The 17,498-nt window shown below is 47.8% G+C and overlaps 1 protein-coding gene across 2 annotated transcripts in view; it reads right to left on the bottom strand.

Annotated features, from left to right (window-relative positions):
* Positions 1-210: 210 nt before the first annotated feature.
* The window catches only part of C8B (complement C8 beta chain), a 45,669-nt gene continuing 28,381 nt past the window's right edge, over positions 211-17,498 (bottom strand). Inside the window, 4 exon segments of one of the 2 annotated variants that reach the window (NM_001082668.1) lie at positions 211-581; positions 4,176-4,244; positions 5,709-5,862; positions 14,766-14,929. In NM_001082668.1, the coding sequence (NP_001076137.1) occupies positions 430-581; positions 4,176-4,244; positions 5,709-5,862; positions 14,766-14,929 (539 nt within the window). In that variant the 3' untranslated portion in view covers positions 211-429. 2 annotated transcript variants of the gene reach the window in all.

Raw genomic sequence — 17,498 nt, 5'->3', positions numbered from 1 at the left:
GTTATTGAACAGGTGCTCATCAAGCAGAGGACAACTTAATCTCTCCCCATGACTTCATTTTTAGGAGCCGACTCTGCCAGCCACTGCTAGGTAGTGGGACTACCCTTGAACAACTTCCAAGAAGGCATCTAAAGAAGGCTGGGAGTTACTGTGAGTGCGACACCATGGTAGAGTGAGCACAGTGAGGTCTGCAAACAGGATGAAGCCCTTAAGGAACACCTAGTTTTTATTTAACTTATTTACTCAAATGAACACTCATTTTATAAACCATCATAGTTATGCTAAACGGCTCCCATGGCACTGCCTTCTGCATTTGGGCTGGCCCAGCAGGAGCTGATGCGGGGATGAGCTGGCCGGAATTCATGGGGGGACTTAGAGCTCTCACCCTGTGCAGGCCACCCATATTATCGGCTGGAAGCAATCGCTTCCCTAACAGGCCAGTGTCTCCGAAGCAGGGCCGGAGCAGGGGCTCCCCCCGTCTTGAGGAGCTGGATTGTTACACTGCCGCCGTCTTGTTTTCTGTCCTCCAGAGCATGAAGACCAGCGAGACCAGCAACTCCACCTCCCATCGATGGGGACGTCTATAAGAAAGCAAGGCAACAGACATCAGTTAGCCCGTTTCATAGTCTCGTGCCCCACCGGGTGGAGTGAGGAGGATAAGCCAAAAGGCTTCGGGACTCTGAATCTCTGATCTCCCCTCTCCAATCACTGTCTTCTTTCTGGCTGTTGCTCTGTCGTACTCCCTTCTACCACAGGGCCCTTGCACACACTGTTCCTCTTGCCTAGAACACTCTTCCCTCCTTCATTCCTCTGATAATTACTATTCAACTTCCAGTTCTCACTGAAAGTGTGATTTCCTCAGGGAATGTCCCTCTGCCCTCCTTTTTTTTTTTTTTTTTTTTTTTTTGCCAGGCAGAGTTAGACAGTGAGAGAGAGAGAGAGAAAGGTCTTCCTTCCATTGGTTCACTCCCCAAATGCCGCCACAGCTGGTGCGCTACACCAATTCGAAGCCAGGAGCCAGGTGCTTCTTCCTGGTCTCCCATGCGGGTGCAGGGCCCAAGCACTTGGGCCATCCTCCACTGCACTCCTGGGCCACAGCAGAGAGCTGGAAGAGGGGCAACTGGGACAGAATCCGGCGCCCCAACCGGGACTAGAATCCCGGGTGCTGGTGCCACAGGCGGAGGATTAGCCAAGTGAGCCGCAGTGCCAGCCTCCTCTGCCTCCTAACTCTCCCTTCATTCCCCAGAATCTGGTTCCAGACATGAGCAGTTGTTATAATTGAAACCTCAAATTCATTTCCGGAACATTCCAAATGGTATTGGTCTTGTCTTCCACAGGGCAAGCTCCATGACAACAGCGATTCTATCTGGTTTGTTTACCACTAAACTCCAGCATCTGGGCTGGCCCATGGGAAGCTGTCAGTAAGCATCTAGTGAATGAATGAGTGACTGAATGAATGAATGAGTGACTGAATGAATGAATGGCTTCCCAGCTACAGGCTGCAGGATGGTGCACTGCTTCTCAGCCTATGAAATGGGGCCAACGCCGCGGCTCACTAGGTTAATCTTCCACCTGCAGCGCCGTCACCCTGGGTTCTAGTCCCAGTTGGGGCACCGATTCTGTCCCGGTTGCCCCTCTTCCAGACCAGCTCTCTGCTGTGGCCCGGGAAGGCAGTGGAGGATGGCCCAAGTGCTTGGGCCCTGCACCCCATGGGAGACCAGGAGAAGCACCTGGCTTCTGGCTTCGGATCGGCGCAGCGCTGGCCGTAGCGGCCATTTGAGGAGTGAACCAACGGAAAAGGAAGACCTTTCTCTCCGTCTCTCTCTCTCACTGTCTATAACTCTCTCTCTCTCTCTCACTAACTCTGCCTGGCAAAAAAAAAAAGAAAGAAAGAAAGAAAGAAAGAAAGAAAGAAAGAAAGAAAGAAAGGAAGGAAGGAAGGAAGGAAGGAAGGAAGGAAGGAAGGAAGGAAGGAAGGAAGGAAGGAAGGAAGGAAGAAAGAAAGAAAAGAAAAGAAATGGGAGGTGTGTTGCTTGCCATGAGTGCGGTGTGCTTTCAGTGAGGTGCCGACCAACACTGGTGCTCTCTGCCCCCTGCCAGGTGCCTTTTGCTTGAGGTTGTTGATGACATTGGCAAATAGTCAGTTACTTCCGTCTTGAGATATCACATGTCTAGCTTGGTCACTAGTTCTCTGTGTAACTCTGGATAAATTAGTAGTGTTAATGGGTTTGCTCCTTTGTAGCATGACAGTGGGTGGTTTCCAGGGTCTCCTCCCAGCAGTTCTGGATTTCACACTAGGGCAGATCACCAGGGTCCAGGACATATGGGAGGAGAGGCAGAAGATGCCATTGAGGGCAGAGGGAGCTGCCTTAAAATCAAAGCAGTGCAGTTAGACTCACTGCCCCTGAACCTGACTTCCTAGACTTGCTCACTGTGTGACCATTGGGCAATTTAGCAACCCATTAAACATCAGTTTCTTCATCCATAAAGTGCGACTATCAATAGCATCTATTTCCTGGGGTTATCATGAAAATGAAAGGATCTGGTGTGTGTAAAAAACAAAGTAACCAATGCTTGCTGTACTTTTACAATGTGTCTAGTGTTAATTTAAGTACATATTTCATCACAATCTCAGGATAACTCTGAGGTGGTTACATGATCATCTTCACTTAACAAGTGCAGAAACTGAGGCACCAAAAGGTCAAAATGTGCTTGCTCAAGGTCACAGTATTAAATGATGGAGGAGCAGGAGCTTGGTCCAGCGCTCAGGTTACTCTTGGGATAACTTCCCCTCATATCAAAGTGCCTCATTTGAGTCTCACACCTCTGATTTCAAGACAACCTCCTGCTAAAGCATCCTGAGAGGCAGCAGGTGATGGCTCAAGTACTCGGGTCCCTGCCACCCATGTGGGAGACCTGGATGGAGCTTTGGGTTCCTGGCTCTGGCCTGGCACAGCCTTGGCTGTCGAAGGCATTTAAAGAGTAAACCATTGGATGGGAAGATCCCTCTGTGTCTCTTTGCCCCTCTGCCTTTCAAATAAAAATGAAAATAAGTTTAAAAATTCTAAATGATGGAGAAGAAATTTGAACCCACACTGAGTCCAAGCACTCAGCAAGGTGCCCAGAACAGAAAAAAATTGACAATAAATGTTTGCTCCTTTATTGGGCATGCCACTTCCATCTTTAAGGTATCACCGAAAAATCACAGAGAGGAATGAAAGCGGGAGAAAGGGGAGAGGCTGAAACTCCTGGATAATAAACTGGCCAAAGGTCTGTGAGCTCTGGAAGGGATGTTGTGATAGTCCAGCCTTCCACTCATTATTTCAACACAAGAGTGTGTAACTGGGCAGCAACTGTGCTGTGCCCCAGGACACAGAATTAAATGGCTCATGATCCCTACTCACAGACACAGGGGAGAGAGACACACACAGAAGCCCAACACAGCAGCATTACTGAAAGCTGAGAGTGGCAGATCCAGGGACCAGCATTGTGGTGCCATCGGTTAAGCTGCCTCCTACCATGCTGGCATCCCATTTTGGAGTACCTGTTCAAGTTCCAGCTGCCCTACTTCTGACCCAACATTCCTGCTAACGTACCTGAGAGAGTAGCAGAGGATGGCTCATGTACTAGTGTCCCTGCCACCTATGAGGGAGACTCAGATGGAGTTTTGGCACCTTGTTTTGGCCTGGCTCAGCCCTGGCTGTTGCAGCCATTTAAGGAGTGAACCAGTAGATGGAAAATACCTCTCTCTCTCTCTCTCTCTCTCTCTTTCACTTGCTCTGCCCTTCAAATAAACAAATAAATAAGAGTGGGAAAGCCAAATTCAAAGTTTCCTGGGGACCCACATGGGCACCCAAGGAGTAATATAATTCCACTTAACTATGGGGGTGGGTATGTAGCAGCTAGAGGGATTTTTACAGAAGAATGATTTTGTGCTGGCTTTTGAGGGCTGAATAGGAGTTTGCTACCTAAAAAAAGAAGGCAATCATTGCTGAATGCCATGCATGGATGGCCCTGTATAAAGAAGCACCCTTAGTTGTGAAAATAATTCAAGACAAAACCAGCATCCAGGAAGGATCTACAGCATCACAGTGTTGAGCCTCCTACTCCACACTGACACCTTGTTCATAATGCAATTATTTGCTGGATTTCCCCAGCTCCTGAAGATTCCTTACTTTTCCGAGAGGTGATCTCACAGGCTGAGCCCTGGAATCCAACAGGACAGATACAGTCACAGCGTGATCCTGAAAAGACAAGGCAGGGAGAATGAAAGCACACACACATACACACACGCACACGCACACGCACACGCACATCAAGCAAATAACTCCTGGAGCCCAACCATGTACTTCACTGAATTTCCATCAGGTTAAAGCAAAGCAAACAGTTAGATGAGTGCTTTGAAATAAGCAGATCCAGTGACAAGGATATCTACTCCTTTCTGGGGCATCCTTTGCTCATGAGAGAGTTTTTATTGCTACTGTGGGGGAACTACATGGAGTTGTTGAGGAAATTTACTGGTTAGCTCACACGTGACTCATGCTTATAAAATTTCGGGGTCAGAAGCTACATCAATGGTCACTGACATGAGTGGTCGTTGATGCTCTCCTTCACCTTAAGTGATTCCTAGCCTATCCTTGAATAGCTCTAGGAATGGGGAAGTCACTAGTCTTGATGTCTCATCCTGCCTTGGCCAGTTGTGATCGTGTTCATCTGTAATTTGTCACCTTAGAGCCTCTCCCACCTGGACCACAGGGACTCCCTTTATAGGACTGACCCTCACAGATCAGGCCCAGGGATCCTGGGAGCCCCAGTCTCTGCTTCCATATTCTCCCTTGCATCCACGCTGCAGCCTCAGGGGGAGCCCGGCTTCTAGGTCTAAATGTCATACCAGGCAAGGGGAATTCAGCCATCCTAGATGGAAATCTGGGCATGATGAGTTGACCCTACTTCCCATGGAACTGACCACTCCGGTAGGGGTCATTGGGCTTTTGGCACAACATCCACGTCTTACAGTCTCACTATGTCTGCTTTGGTCATATCCACTCTGTGTGAGAAGCCAGAGATACAGTTCTGGCAACAGGAATCTTTCTTGCTGAGAACACCTCTGTCTCAGCTCTGCTGAGCTCGCTCTGGCTGTGTGGACTCTGCCCTGACTCTAGCTGGCTCCCTGGGTTGGGACTTGCTATAACCAGAAGCTCCTGTTGCCCAGCTTTGGGTGCTGCACGAGACTCTTCATCACTCTTGTAAGCCCATCACAACAGGGACGGGATTTCCTAGGCCTCCACCTCTTTCAGGGTACCCTGCCCGCAGAGTGACCCTGGATATGACCCTCGAAGTCAGCAGTCAAGTTCTACTGGCTCATCTTTTCTGCCACCCCTAAATCTTACAAGGTATCAGTCAGGAAGCACACAGAGGGTTTCTTCTGCTCAGCCCTTGCCTTTGACCAGGAGGGACTGATTCCCTGAGTCTATCCCCGCACCTGTTGCAGACCACATGCTTTCAGCCTCCTCCTGTCCTCAGCATGGAGCTAGCACCCAGTGCTACTTAGGTCCCAGGACTTGGGCATCTTGGCAGCCAGAGTGCTATCTGCTGGTGGCCTACATGCTGACTCCTTGGGAAACAGAAGTGGGCAAATGGTTGGCGTCAGAGGCGGCCTCCTCCAGATGGTGGCTCTGCAAGAGCCAGCGGCTGCCTGGAAGTGGTACCTTTCTGGACGGGGACTCCGTTCCCTTGGCAGGGAGCACAGCGGCAGGGGCTGACTTCCCCCTGGAACTCCTCCAGTGCCTGCCTCATGTTCTGCTTCACTGTGCTAGAATAGGCAACATCTGTGGCTGTTACCAGTTCATACAGAGGCTCCACCTGGGAAGGGAGGAAAAGCAGTTATTTCAAGAGAAAACACCCGGCAAATGGAAGTGTAAAGTCAGGCCACACAGGGATGGGCAGGGAGTTGGCACCCAGAGACCACAGGTGGGTTCACATGGAATTGAATGGCTGCTACAGCACATAGATTCATGCCCCATCCACTCTCTTCTCTTCATCTGCCCAATATATGCAAATTAGCCCATTCAAGTTCAGGTCAGCAAACTCTTACCGAATGTCTACTAACTGCTAAGCATTAAGCATAAATAATGAATAGGGTAAAATTCCAAGTCTCAAGCACATCAACACATGGTTCTAGACTGTCCTCAGATTGAAATGTGTCAGCTTATGATTCTTCTACTTCCACTATACAATGATGGGAAAGTGATGTGCATTCAATAGAAGCTGCACGTGTAGTGTTGAATTTCGGTCTTTTCCCAGGGGAGAGCTGTGCTGTAGGATACTCTCCTGGGATGCTGGACAGCAACTGTGAACCACAGCTTGCGATGAGGTCTATAATGATGAGGGAGAGTAGCCCACTCACAGGGCTATGTGGGGCTCGTCTTTGATGTTCTGTGTATTCAATGCATTTTCAGCTTATGATATTTTCAACTTAGGAAGTCGCATAACCCAAGTTGAGGGGCAACAGTACAGCCCAGTGACTTGCAGCAAGAGAAAGTAGAGAGAGGAGCAGATGAGAGAAGAGAAGACTGGATGACAACTCTGTATTTTGTGGGACAGAAGAGGTGATTTACTCTCACCTCTTTCAAAGTACTTCAGGAGTACTGTCCTACCATCATTCTGCCTCCAAACCCAGGAAAGAATTTTGCATCATCCAAGAATGAATCTCTTCCTGACCTCCAAAGACCACAGGACACCTTCCCTCCTTCGCTCCATCAAATACACAGGATACTGTGTGTACCACCCATCTGATGCAAATTCTATGTTTTTCATTGCTCCTTTATAGTCATTCAATTCTGTTAATGTGTAGAAGTCTCTCTTTTCCTTCCTTTCGTAGATTGTAAGCTCCCGGAGAGCAGAGCTATGTGCTGCTCAGCTCTGTATCTCCAGGGTCCAGCCCCAGCTTAGTGAATGAAGAGGATGAATGGATGAAAGGGGGACATAAGCCCTCACGGATACAATGGCAGCAAGTATGGAGGAGAAGGCGGGCTGTCAGCAATGCAGGAGCGGAAAAAACAAATACTGGTAGCTCACTGGATGTGCCAGCATTGAAGAGGGAGAAGCCACAAATGGATGTGGTGTCATTTGTAGGTTAGAAAAACCAGAGGGGGCTGGCGTGGTGGCATAGCAGGTAAAGCCACTGCCTGCAGTGCCAGAATCCCATATGGGCACCAGTTCTAGTCCCAGCTGCTCCACTTCCTATCCAACTCTCTGATATGGCCTGGGAAGCCAGTAGAAGATAGCCCAAGTGCTTGGGCCCCTGCACCCACATGGGAGACCAGGAAGAAGCTCTTGGCTCCTGATCGACTCAAATCTGGCCATGGCAGCCATTTGGGGAGTGAACCAGTGGATAGAAGACCTTTCTCTCTCTCTCTCTCTCTCTCTCTCTCTCTCTCTCCATCTCTCTCCCTCTGCCTCCCTGTAACTCTTTCAAATAAATAAATAAATCTAAAAAAAGAAAACAAGAGGCACAGTCCAAAAAAGTAGTTAAAAATGATGTTCAGCTCTGTGACTGGCATTGTGCTGTAGCAGATTAAGCTGCCACCTACGACAGCAGGATCCCCCATCACAGCATCAGTTCAAGTCCCAGCTGTTCCACTTCCAATCCAGTGCTCTGCTAATGTACCTGGGAAAGCAGCAGAAGACCTGCATGCTTGGGCTCTTGCTACACACATGGGAGACCTGAATGGAGTTCCAGGATCCCAGCTTTCGCCTTGCCCAATCCTGGCTGCTGGAGCCTGTTTGGGAAGGAACCAGCAGATTGAGGATCTCTCTCTCTCTCTCTCTCTCTCTCTCTCTGTAGCTCTGCCTTTCAAAGAAATGAGTGAATCTTCAAGAAGAAAAAGAAGGAGGATGTGGAGGAGGAGGAGAAAAGAAGTATTCAGCTTTTCTTGGCTGAAGTTTGAGCTCCAGGGCCAGGTTCCTCTCCAGATTTTGTTTGCGATCCTGCCCTAAGCCAACCCTGGAGAGTTTAGGGTCTGTGTAAATGCAGGCAATCATGCCTAATAGAAGCCTCCAGTGGGAAGAAAATTGCTTCCATTTCTTAATGCGTGTGATGCTGACCTTCACTCCAGTGGGCAAAGCAAGGCCCCTTGGTGGTCCCATTGTCTCACCGTTTTGTGGTCAATGAATTGATCCAGAGGCTGTTTGCAGAATGGTCCAGCCCCTGGCCACACAGAGGGAGGGAGTCTGGGAGGGAGGAGGGGGAACCTGCTTTACACCAAGGGCGAGGGCCTCCAACAGTCTCAGCTTTCGCCCCCAGAGCACCTTGAAAGGCTGCCTTTAACCAGGCTTTTCCTAACAGCACTGAGATTTGTTCCAGGGAACAGGCTGAGCCAGTAGTTGAACTGCACTAAACCTCTACGTGCTGCACGTTTCAGGAGCTGTGCAGCAGCTGACAACTGTGACCCCACTTCACCCTCACAAGGTGGCAATTGTCAGCCCCCCTTTCAGGTGAGGCTGGGTAACTTGTTCAAGGTCACACAACTCGTAAGAATGGCATTGCCAGGATTGTAATCCAAAGCCTAAATATTTCCCACCAGTTAATACAGTTAATACTAAGAACTGATAAAAAAAACAGCCAGATTGGGGCTGATGCTGTGGTGCAGTGGGTTAAGCGGCTGCCTTCAGTGCCAGCATCCCATATCAGAACACCAGTTCAAGTCTCAACCACCCCACTTCCGATCCAGCTCCCCTGCTAATGCAGCTGGGAAGGCAGTGGAAGATGGCCCAAGTACTTGGGCCCCTGACACGCACATGAGAGACCTGGATGGAGTTCTTGGTGCCTGGCTTCAGCCTGGACCAGCCCTGGCCATCAGGGCCTTTTGGGGAGTGAACCAGCGGATGGAAGACCTCTTTCTTACCCTCTCCATATATAACTCTTTTAAATAAACACTAGAATTAAAAAAAAAAGCCAAGAGATTATTCCTATTCCCAACTTCTATCCCAGGGATCTCTAAGTTTCGCTGACCATGATTCTCCTTGGAATTCAGCTGCAGCTTCTCACGGCTCTGTAGCCCTCTTTCTGCAGAAGTGTGTGTGCCCGATGCTCCCACCCTTGGCTTTCCTCTCTTTTCTTTTCTTTCTTCCTTCAGCTTTCCTTTATCTCCCACTTCACACTTCCTCTCTCTTCCTATGTCTCTCTCGAGTCCACACAGTCCTAACCATTAGTGACCCTTGGCACACCTGCCTTTGTGAAAACATGCTGCCGAAAGACCTGGGCAGTCTCTGTGGAACCTCTGCAGTTCTCTGTGGTGGGCTGGAGGGTCCTTACAAAGTAACACAGCTGCTGCCACAGCTGGCAGTAGGGAGCAGCTGAACTGAATACGTCCCTGATCACACCTCTGTCCATCTTCATGAGCATCTGATGAGTCAAGCAGTCTGTGTTCCCCCATTGTGCAGAGGGAAAAGCTGAGGCTCAGCAAACGTCAGTCCATTGACAAAAATCACCTGGCCAGTAAGGGTGGGGAAGGATTGGAACTGCTGGCATTGGAATTTGTCTTCTTTCAATCTGTATTTTTAGGTAGATGGATAAAGAGATATTTCCATGAAGTCAGGGCACAGGTGTGGTTCTACACCCCATTTTTTTCCACTTTGATATCATCACAGGTGCATGTCTCCCAGGTCTGACTCTGCTTTGATAGAATGGTTTTCTGGGGCTTCAGAGGACCCTGCTGTGTGGGTGACTGCCGTGTGCTCAGCTGGTCCCTGGTCAGGCCTTTAACTATTTCCTTGGCTTCTTTCCCTTTCACTACTACAAATAAGACAACACGTCTTTCTGTGTACTTCTTTATCAACTTTTCGAATAGTTTCTTCAGTAGATTCTTGTATTTGGAGTCAGTCATTAGATCAAAAACTAGGAATATTTTTAGTGGTTTGGGTATATCTGCTTAAATTATTTTCCTAAAGAATTGTAACAAATTATATCCCCACCCCATTTTACAAAAGTGTCCAATCTTTTCCCTCTCAGTGCTATTTTTTTTTTTTTTTTGACAGGCAGAGTGGACAGTGGGAGAGAGAGACAGAGAGAAAGGTCTTCCTTTTGCCGTTGGTTCACCCTCCAATGGCCACCGCGGACGGTGCGCTGCGGCCAGCGCACCGCGCTGATCCGATGGCAGGAGCCAGGAGCCAGGTGCTTTTCCTGGTCTCCCATGGGGTGCAGGGCCCAAGCACCTGGGCCATCCTCCACTGCACTCCCTGGCCACAGCAGAGGGCTGGCCTGGAAGAGGGGCAACCGGGACAGAATCCGGCGCCCTGACCGGGACTAGAACCTGGTGTGCCAGCGCCGCAAGGTGGAGGATTATCCTAGTGAGCCGTGGCACCGGCCTTAACATAGACTTTTAATCATTGTCAACTTAGGAGGTAAAATTAATATTGCATTAATTTGATTATAATTTTTATTACTAGGGAAGTCAAACATTTGTCAAATTTTTAATAAATAAATCAACAAATTTAATAGATCTAAAATAACTTACTCATTACATTAACTTTTTCAATAAATAAATGTATTAATTGTAAACATTTGAATATATTTATTCCATATTTAAGGCAATGGAGGGTTGTCCATTTCCTTTGAGATGTTCCTGTCTCATCAATTGCATCTTCCCTCACATACTAAGAATTTCACTTGGCAAAGTTATTTCCTTGGGGTGTGTTGTCTGCCATTTAATTATTCTTCAGTTTACCTTTGGGCGTGAGATCTCTTGGTCCAGATCCAACATTGTCTTACCAGGCAGGTGCTACCACAGCCTTTGTATCTTTAACCTCTCTACATTGTCAGAGTAATTTGGTTTTAGAAAGGTGTACAGATTCTTATTACTCTTGGCTAAGGATTATAGCTGCTTCTCTTTTGGGATGCAGGGCAAAGCCACAGTTCCTGCCCTCCTTGTTCTGGCCAGTGAAAGGTGGGTGGAAGAGAGTGTCCCTTCCAGGTGAAACTTCATGGTGGAGTCAGGTAATCAGACTCACTCCCTGATAACTGCTGTGGTCATATTGGGAGCACACGCCAAGACCAAGCCCTGTGGTCTGGATCCCTGAGTGACTACATGGAGTGAAGCCAAAAGACTTGGGATCTGTTGTAGGGTTGAGAACAACTCCTGTTGTACTAAACGACTATGATTTGAGGTTTGCTTCTCTGCCACATGTGGCCATCCCGACCTCAGTGTGAGACTGTTCACCAGCTTCTTCAGCCCCCAAGGCCCCATCCCACATGTTGCTACTCTGATTGGTATAGAAATGGACATAGGTGATAGAATCTGTGGCTAGAATTACCAGTAAAAAGCAGTGACACTTGAATGCCATAAACAACAAATCACATTTGCGTAAGTGTGCCCTGTCCAGTATCGGATTTGCTTATCCTAGAAGACAATTCCTCATGTATCTGCAATTGGGCTTCGACTGGCTATGCTGTTTTGTCCTTTGCTGAACCCACAGCCCTGCCCTGTGCCTCCTGCACCTCTGCAAAGCAAAGCATCTTTGGTGTCTTCACTCGTAGGGGTCCTTTCTCTGGGCCACAGGCTTTTCCTTCAAGTCCTGGTGCTTCTCACCCCATTGTCTGCAGACATTTTATATTGCAAAGAAGCCAATTTGACTTTTATTCCTGCAGGATTTGATCGCTACAACAAGGTAAAACCTTGCACCAGGGTGTGTTTCTGGATGGTTTTGCGTCCGTGTTTTTGCCTGGTTTTCAATGAGCTGTTCACTTTGCATTATCAGCTCAGGGAAACTCCTGATTAATGCATCTTCACATTTAATCTCGTCTCTTTCTCGATAAGAAGCCTCTTAGATTTCCTCCCCTGTACTCTATCCCTTCATTGCTTCAATCTCTTTGTCTTTTGCTTCTGTATATGAACGTTTTTACAGCACCTTTCACCTCGCTGACTCAATTTTCCGCAGGGCCAATTCTGTCCTTTATAGTTTCCAATGGAAGTTTTAATTCTATTTTGCTGTTGGTTTCCTATACTCAGCCACTTCCTTTTCGTCTGATTAGGGTCTAAACATCTTAGCTGCAATTTTCCCATTTTATAAATTCCTCATTTTCTTGAATTTTATTACAATCCCAGAGCAAATGCATCATACAATTTACTTCTGTTTTTCCATTTTATTAAACGGATGTTCATTTTCAGCATCTCAAACATGATAGCAACCTTTTGTGTTCAAAAATCTCTTTACATGTCCATCACTGAACAAAGATCCATTTCTTGATGCTTAAAATTTACCAGTAAACAATGTGAATGGCTTCTTCTGGGATCCCCTTCCCTACCAATTTTGCTTCTATAAAATCATGTTCCAAGTCTTGATCTTAGAGACTGGTTTATACACTCCAGCCTTAGATCTAGCGATTACTCTTCTAGTGGCTTCTGCTGTCCTGAAAAGCAATCACCGCCCCAGCTACCTGGCAAGCTGGCTCTGCAAAGAGGGATTAGGCTGAGACAACGGGAAGACATCTGCAGCTTTCTCTTGCCAGAATGAGTGTATCAAAAGGTGGAACAGCAAAGGATGAATTTGCAACACAGGCTAAAGAGGTACACAGGTGCATGAAAACCTACAACACTCTTTCCTGCCTTGCTCCTGCAGCTCCTGAGAACCTCTGATTCTCCGACACACCCCACAAGGCAACACATGCTTGGCACTTGACATTCCCAGTACCTAGGCTGACATATGCAACCTATCTGAGTAACCAGGGCATTCTCTTTCTTCTTAGCTAAAAAACAAACAAACAAACAAAAACCAACCAAGATTAATACAATAAATCTCAATAAAATGAAGACCGGAGATCTTTCTGCTCCCTGAACTCTTTGTTCTCTTCCAGGACCATCTGTGATACCAACCAATATTACCGTAGCATCAAGCCCAGGTTCTTCTAGAGCTTCCTGCCCCATGGCTACCTTTATCTATCTCTTGCTTGCCAGAAACTGTACCCTAAGAACTACTACTGAGTAAGTGCAGAGGGGAGGACTTCGATGGCAACTATGTTGTCCTGTTGAAACTCTTCATTTGACGCACAAAGAAACTGTGGATGGGGCCAGTGCTATGCTGCAGTGGGTTAAAGCCCTGGCCTACAGCACCGGTATCCCATATGGGCACTGGTTCAAGTCCCAGCTGCTCCACTTCCTATACAACTCTCTGCTTCAGCCTGGGAAAGCAATAGAAGATGGCCCAAGTCCTTGGGCCCCTGCACTCATATGGGAGACCCAGAAGAAGCTCCTGGCTCCTGTCTTTGGATCAGCTCAGCTCTGGCTCTTGCTGTCATTTGGGGAGTGAACCAGTGGATGGAAGACCTCTCTCTCTCTCTCTCTCTCTCTGGCTCTACCTCTCTCTGTAACTCTATCTTTTAAATAAACAAAATAAATCTTTTAAAAAAAGACACTGTGGCAAATGTTCAGGGTCAGAGACAGAAGCATCTCTCTTCAGAGCTCTGGTCCCTCACTTGACTGCAAGGGGGCATCTCAGGGGCAGGGCCCATCCATGACTATGCAGACACTGGCAGGAGGAGGATGTGTAGGATTGCTGGAGATGTTGTGCAGAAGTCCACAGAGGCAAAGGCCAACCATCGCTGATGTGTGTGACAATCTCATTGAACAAAGTCTTGTTAGTTAAAGGTTTCAAAACTCTCGCTTGGGTGACAGGTGGTTAGGGTCACTTTTTTTTAAATGATTCACTAAACCCAGAGGAAAATCTAGAGGGGAAGGAACAAGTCAAATCTCCCGTCTGGACCTAGTAGAGACTCAAGCAGCCACAGATGAATGTAAGTTCTCTGACTGTTGATTTTTAACAGCCACACCATGGAGATAAATACTTAATTTGCAGATGATTGTGAGGGTTCAGTGAAATAACTTTCCTGGAGTTCATGGCAGACTGTCATGACCAGTGCAGGGGCTCCAAGCATGTTCGTCATTGCCATGATGCCACATCCTGTCCTGTAAGGTGGTTACAAAAAGGTGGCTCTCACCATCCATCCCAGATCTTGGTTTTGCTTCTTGCATGCCTCTTTGTTTCCTACTCTGTGCCTTACTCCCTATCACTGAGCAGGAACTTACCAACTGTTGGTTGGTTGAATGCATGAGTGTTTAAATGAACAAATAGCTGAATGCAGGCTTCTATCAGGAAATGGAAAGAATATTAATGGAAGAGGGCTAGTCTTAGAAGCTGGCAATTAATTTTCTTTAGCAACATGGGGGACAAAGAGGGAGGAAGCCAGGAGTCTCCAGGTAGTCCTAAGTAGTGCATTAGAATCCATTCTAAGCCGGCGCCGTGGCTCAATAGGCTAATCCTCCACCTTGCGGCGCCGGCACACCGGGTTCTAGTCCCGGTCAGGGTGCCGGATTCTGTCCCGGTTGCCCCTCTTCCAGGCCAGCTCTCTGCTGTGGCCAGGGAGTGCAGTGGAGGATGGCCCAGGTGCTTGGGCTCTGCACCCCATGGGAGACCAGGAAAAAGCACCTGGCTGCTGGCTCCTGCCATCGGATCAGCGCGGTGCGCCGGCTGCAGCGGCGGCCATTGGAGGGTGAACCAACGGCAAAGGAAGACCTTTCTCTCTGTCTCTCTCTCCCACTGTCCACTCTGCCTGTCAAAAAAAAAAAAAAAAAAAAAAAAAGAATCCATTCTGTATACATAGTTTACTATGACCTATGTGCCTCGAGATCTTACTGATCTCCGTCCTCACAGTAGGCCCTTGGGGGCCATGTTCTCAGTAAAGGCAAGGACAGTAGGGCCGTTGTGCATACCTTGATTTTAATGATGGCTGGGTTGTACTGCACGGCGTCTCCCCACTCCTGCATCAGGTCTGCCGTCGGCAGATCACTGTACGCCAAGGCGGTGATGTGCTCACTTGCCCCACCTCGAACAAGGACCACCAAGTCTTGCACCATGGTGTCCCTTTTGTTGCGGTCTGGAATGGACACAGAAGGCTGGCATGTCATCAAAGATCTATTTTCACATAATTCATTGCAGCCCAGACAGTGATCAGGTTATCATGGTATTCACTGAGCCTACCTGGGAGATGTGGGGAGAGAGGACACTTCCCTGCCTGCAAGGCAGGCCTGGCCCATGAGTCAAAGGGAAGCTTACCCCATGGTGTCTAATTGCATGCTCAGAGAGCAGAACAAGGTGGAGCTCATTGGACAGAGACCAGATTTATCTGCACACACCCATCACCCTGTACCCCTTGACCTGGCCTGACCCTCAGCAACTTTTCTAGTCTGTGGTCTCAGATAGAACATTTACATATGGGACTTTATTTTATTTTTCTCATCTGTGCATTCCCTTTTACCTTGTGGATTTTTTTTTTTTTTTTTTTGGACAGGCAGAGTGGACAGTGAGAGAGAGAGACAGAGAGACAGAGAGAAAGGTCTTCCGTTCCCATTGGTTCACCCTCCAATGGCCACTGTGGCCAGTGCGCTGCGGCCGGCGCACCAAGTTGATCCAAAGCCAGGAGCCAGGTGCAGGGCCCAAGGACTTGATCCAAAGCCCATGCGGGTGCAGGGCCCAAGGACTTGAGCCATCCTCCACTGCAATTCCGGGACATAGCACAGAGCTGGACTGGAAGAGGGGCAACCGGGACAGAATCCGTTGCCCTGACCGGGACTAGAACCCGGGGTGCCGGCACCGCAGGCAGAGGATTAACCTATTGAGCCATGGTGCCAGCCCCTTGTGGATCTTCTAATCCATATAAAAAGTAACGGGTATGAGAACAGCTAATACTTATTGGTTTTTTTATGATCATCACCCATGCAAGTATTGTGCCTGCTTATACTCATTTCATCTTTAACTATGTAATCTCAATTTAGCAGCTAAGAAATTTGAGGAAGTTGGAGTTTCTTACCCAGGCAGCCACACCCAGGCCTAAGCGATGTCCCTTCTTTGTCCCATATGACAACAATGGGGAAAATTACAAAGACTGAGCTCAGCTCACTGAACAGTGGATACTGTGTGTCCAATGCCAAAAGAACTTGTGTCAAATGGTTCCCCATCAACAAGTTGATAGCACCTGAGCACCATAAAAATGGGAGCTTTGTATACTGCTGGTAAGAGTGCAAACTGGTACAACCATTTTCAAATGCAGGTTGGCATTATCTAGTCAAGTGGAAAAAGCACAACCTTGACAACCCAGCAATTCCACGCCTGAGTATATTCCCTGGAGAAACACTTGCCTGTGTATACAGATGACTATGGAAGATGTTCCTAGCAGCACTGGTTATGACTGCTTAAAGGGAGAAACAACTGAAATATGCATCAACAGTAGAATGAGCAAAAAAAGAAGTGACACATTCACCCACTGAAATACTATGCAGCAATGAAAGTGAACTAACTACTGTTGTACACAAAAACACAGTGCTGAATACAAAATGAAAGATTGCATTCCACCCTTATAGAGTCCAAAACCAAGCAACCCAAAGCATATTGGTTGGTGATACATACAGGTGGAAACTATGAAGAACCAAAGACATTTGTACAGCTATTAAACTGTGTATTGGGACACTTGCATCCTATAACAGAATGTCTGGGTTTGAATACTGGCTCCATCTCCATTACAGCTTCTTGTGAATGTGCTCTGGGAGGCAGCAGGTGATGGCTCAAGTACTTGAGTCCCTGTCACCCACAGGGAGACCCAGATGGAGTTCTGGGCTCATGGCTTCAGCTTGCCCCTGCCCTGGCTGTCGTAGGCCTTTGGGAAGTACACTAGTGAACGGAAGATTTCTCTGTCTCTTTCTCTTTCTCTCTCTCACTTTCACTCTCTCTGTCTCTCGTCTCCCTCCTTCCCTCCATCCCTCTCTCTGCTTTTCATACAAATAAATGAAAAATTGTAAAGGGCCTACAGAAGTTGGGATAGCAGTTACCTTAAAAAGGGAAGGAATCGTTACAATCAGCAAAGGGGTTCTGGGTGCTGGGTAAGTTCTGTTTAGTGACCTGGACTGGGATGGGGTGGGGGTAACTTACAGGTCTGTTCTAAAGAGTACTTCTGTTTTAAGTATTTATGCATACCTCCTGATATATAATACATCCTTCAGTCCCCCTCCTCCCACTAGGATGAGCCAACAGCAGTATTGACAAGTCACAAACACAAGAGGTTGTTCTAGAGCAGCAGTTGATTTTTTGTTGCTATGCTGTTTCAGCTACTGAACTCTCACGGAATTCCAGCCACAAGCCCAGCAGGTGGAGCAGATAAAGGCAGAGCTGCTTGGAGCGCAGAAGGGGGTAAGGGAGCAGAGTCTTATTGCTCAGTCTCCTTCCTACTGCACTTGCTGTATGATTCCTGGCTTCCTTGTATGGTTTCCAAGTTTCCTGCTCCAGACACATGGCTCTCCACCTTGGTTTCAGTCCACACCTCAGGGCTGATCTTTTCTGCCCTTTGGACTCTTCTGCATGACTTGTGGTTTCACCTACTTTTCTAGTTTCCTTATCACTCGTAATCTCAGGGAAGAACTAGCCCCTTCCCCTGCCTCCTTCCCCAGCATCTC

Source organism: Oryctolagus cuniculus, chromosome 7 (genome assembly GCF_964237555.1).
Source record: "Oryctolagus cuniculus chromosome 7, mOryCun1.1, whole genome shotgun sequence".
NCBI classification, from domain to species: domain Eukaryota; kingdom Metazoa; phylum Chordata; class Mammalia; order Lagomorpha; family Leporidae; genus Oryctolagus; species Oryctolagus cuniculus.
The sequence above is the reverse complement of the archived record's forward strand: the minus strand, read 5'-3'. Positions and strand labels throughout refer to the sequence as shown.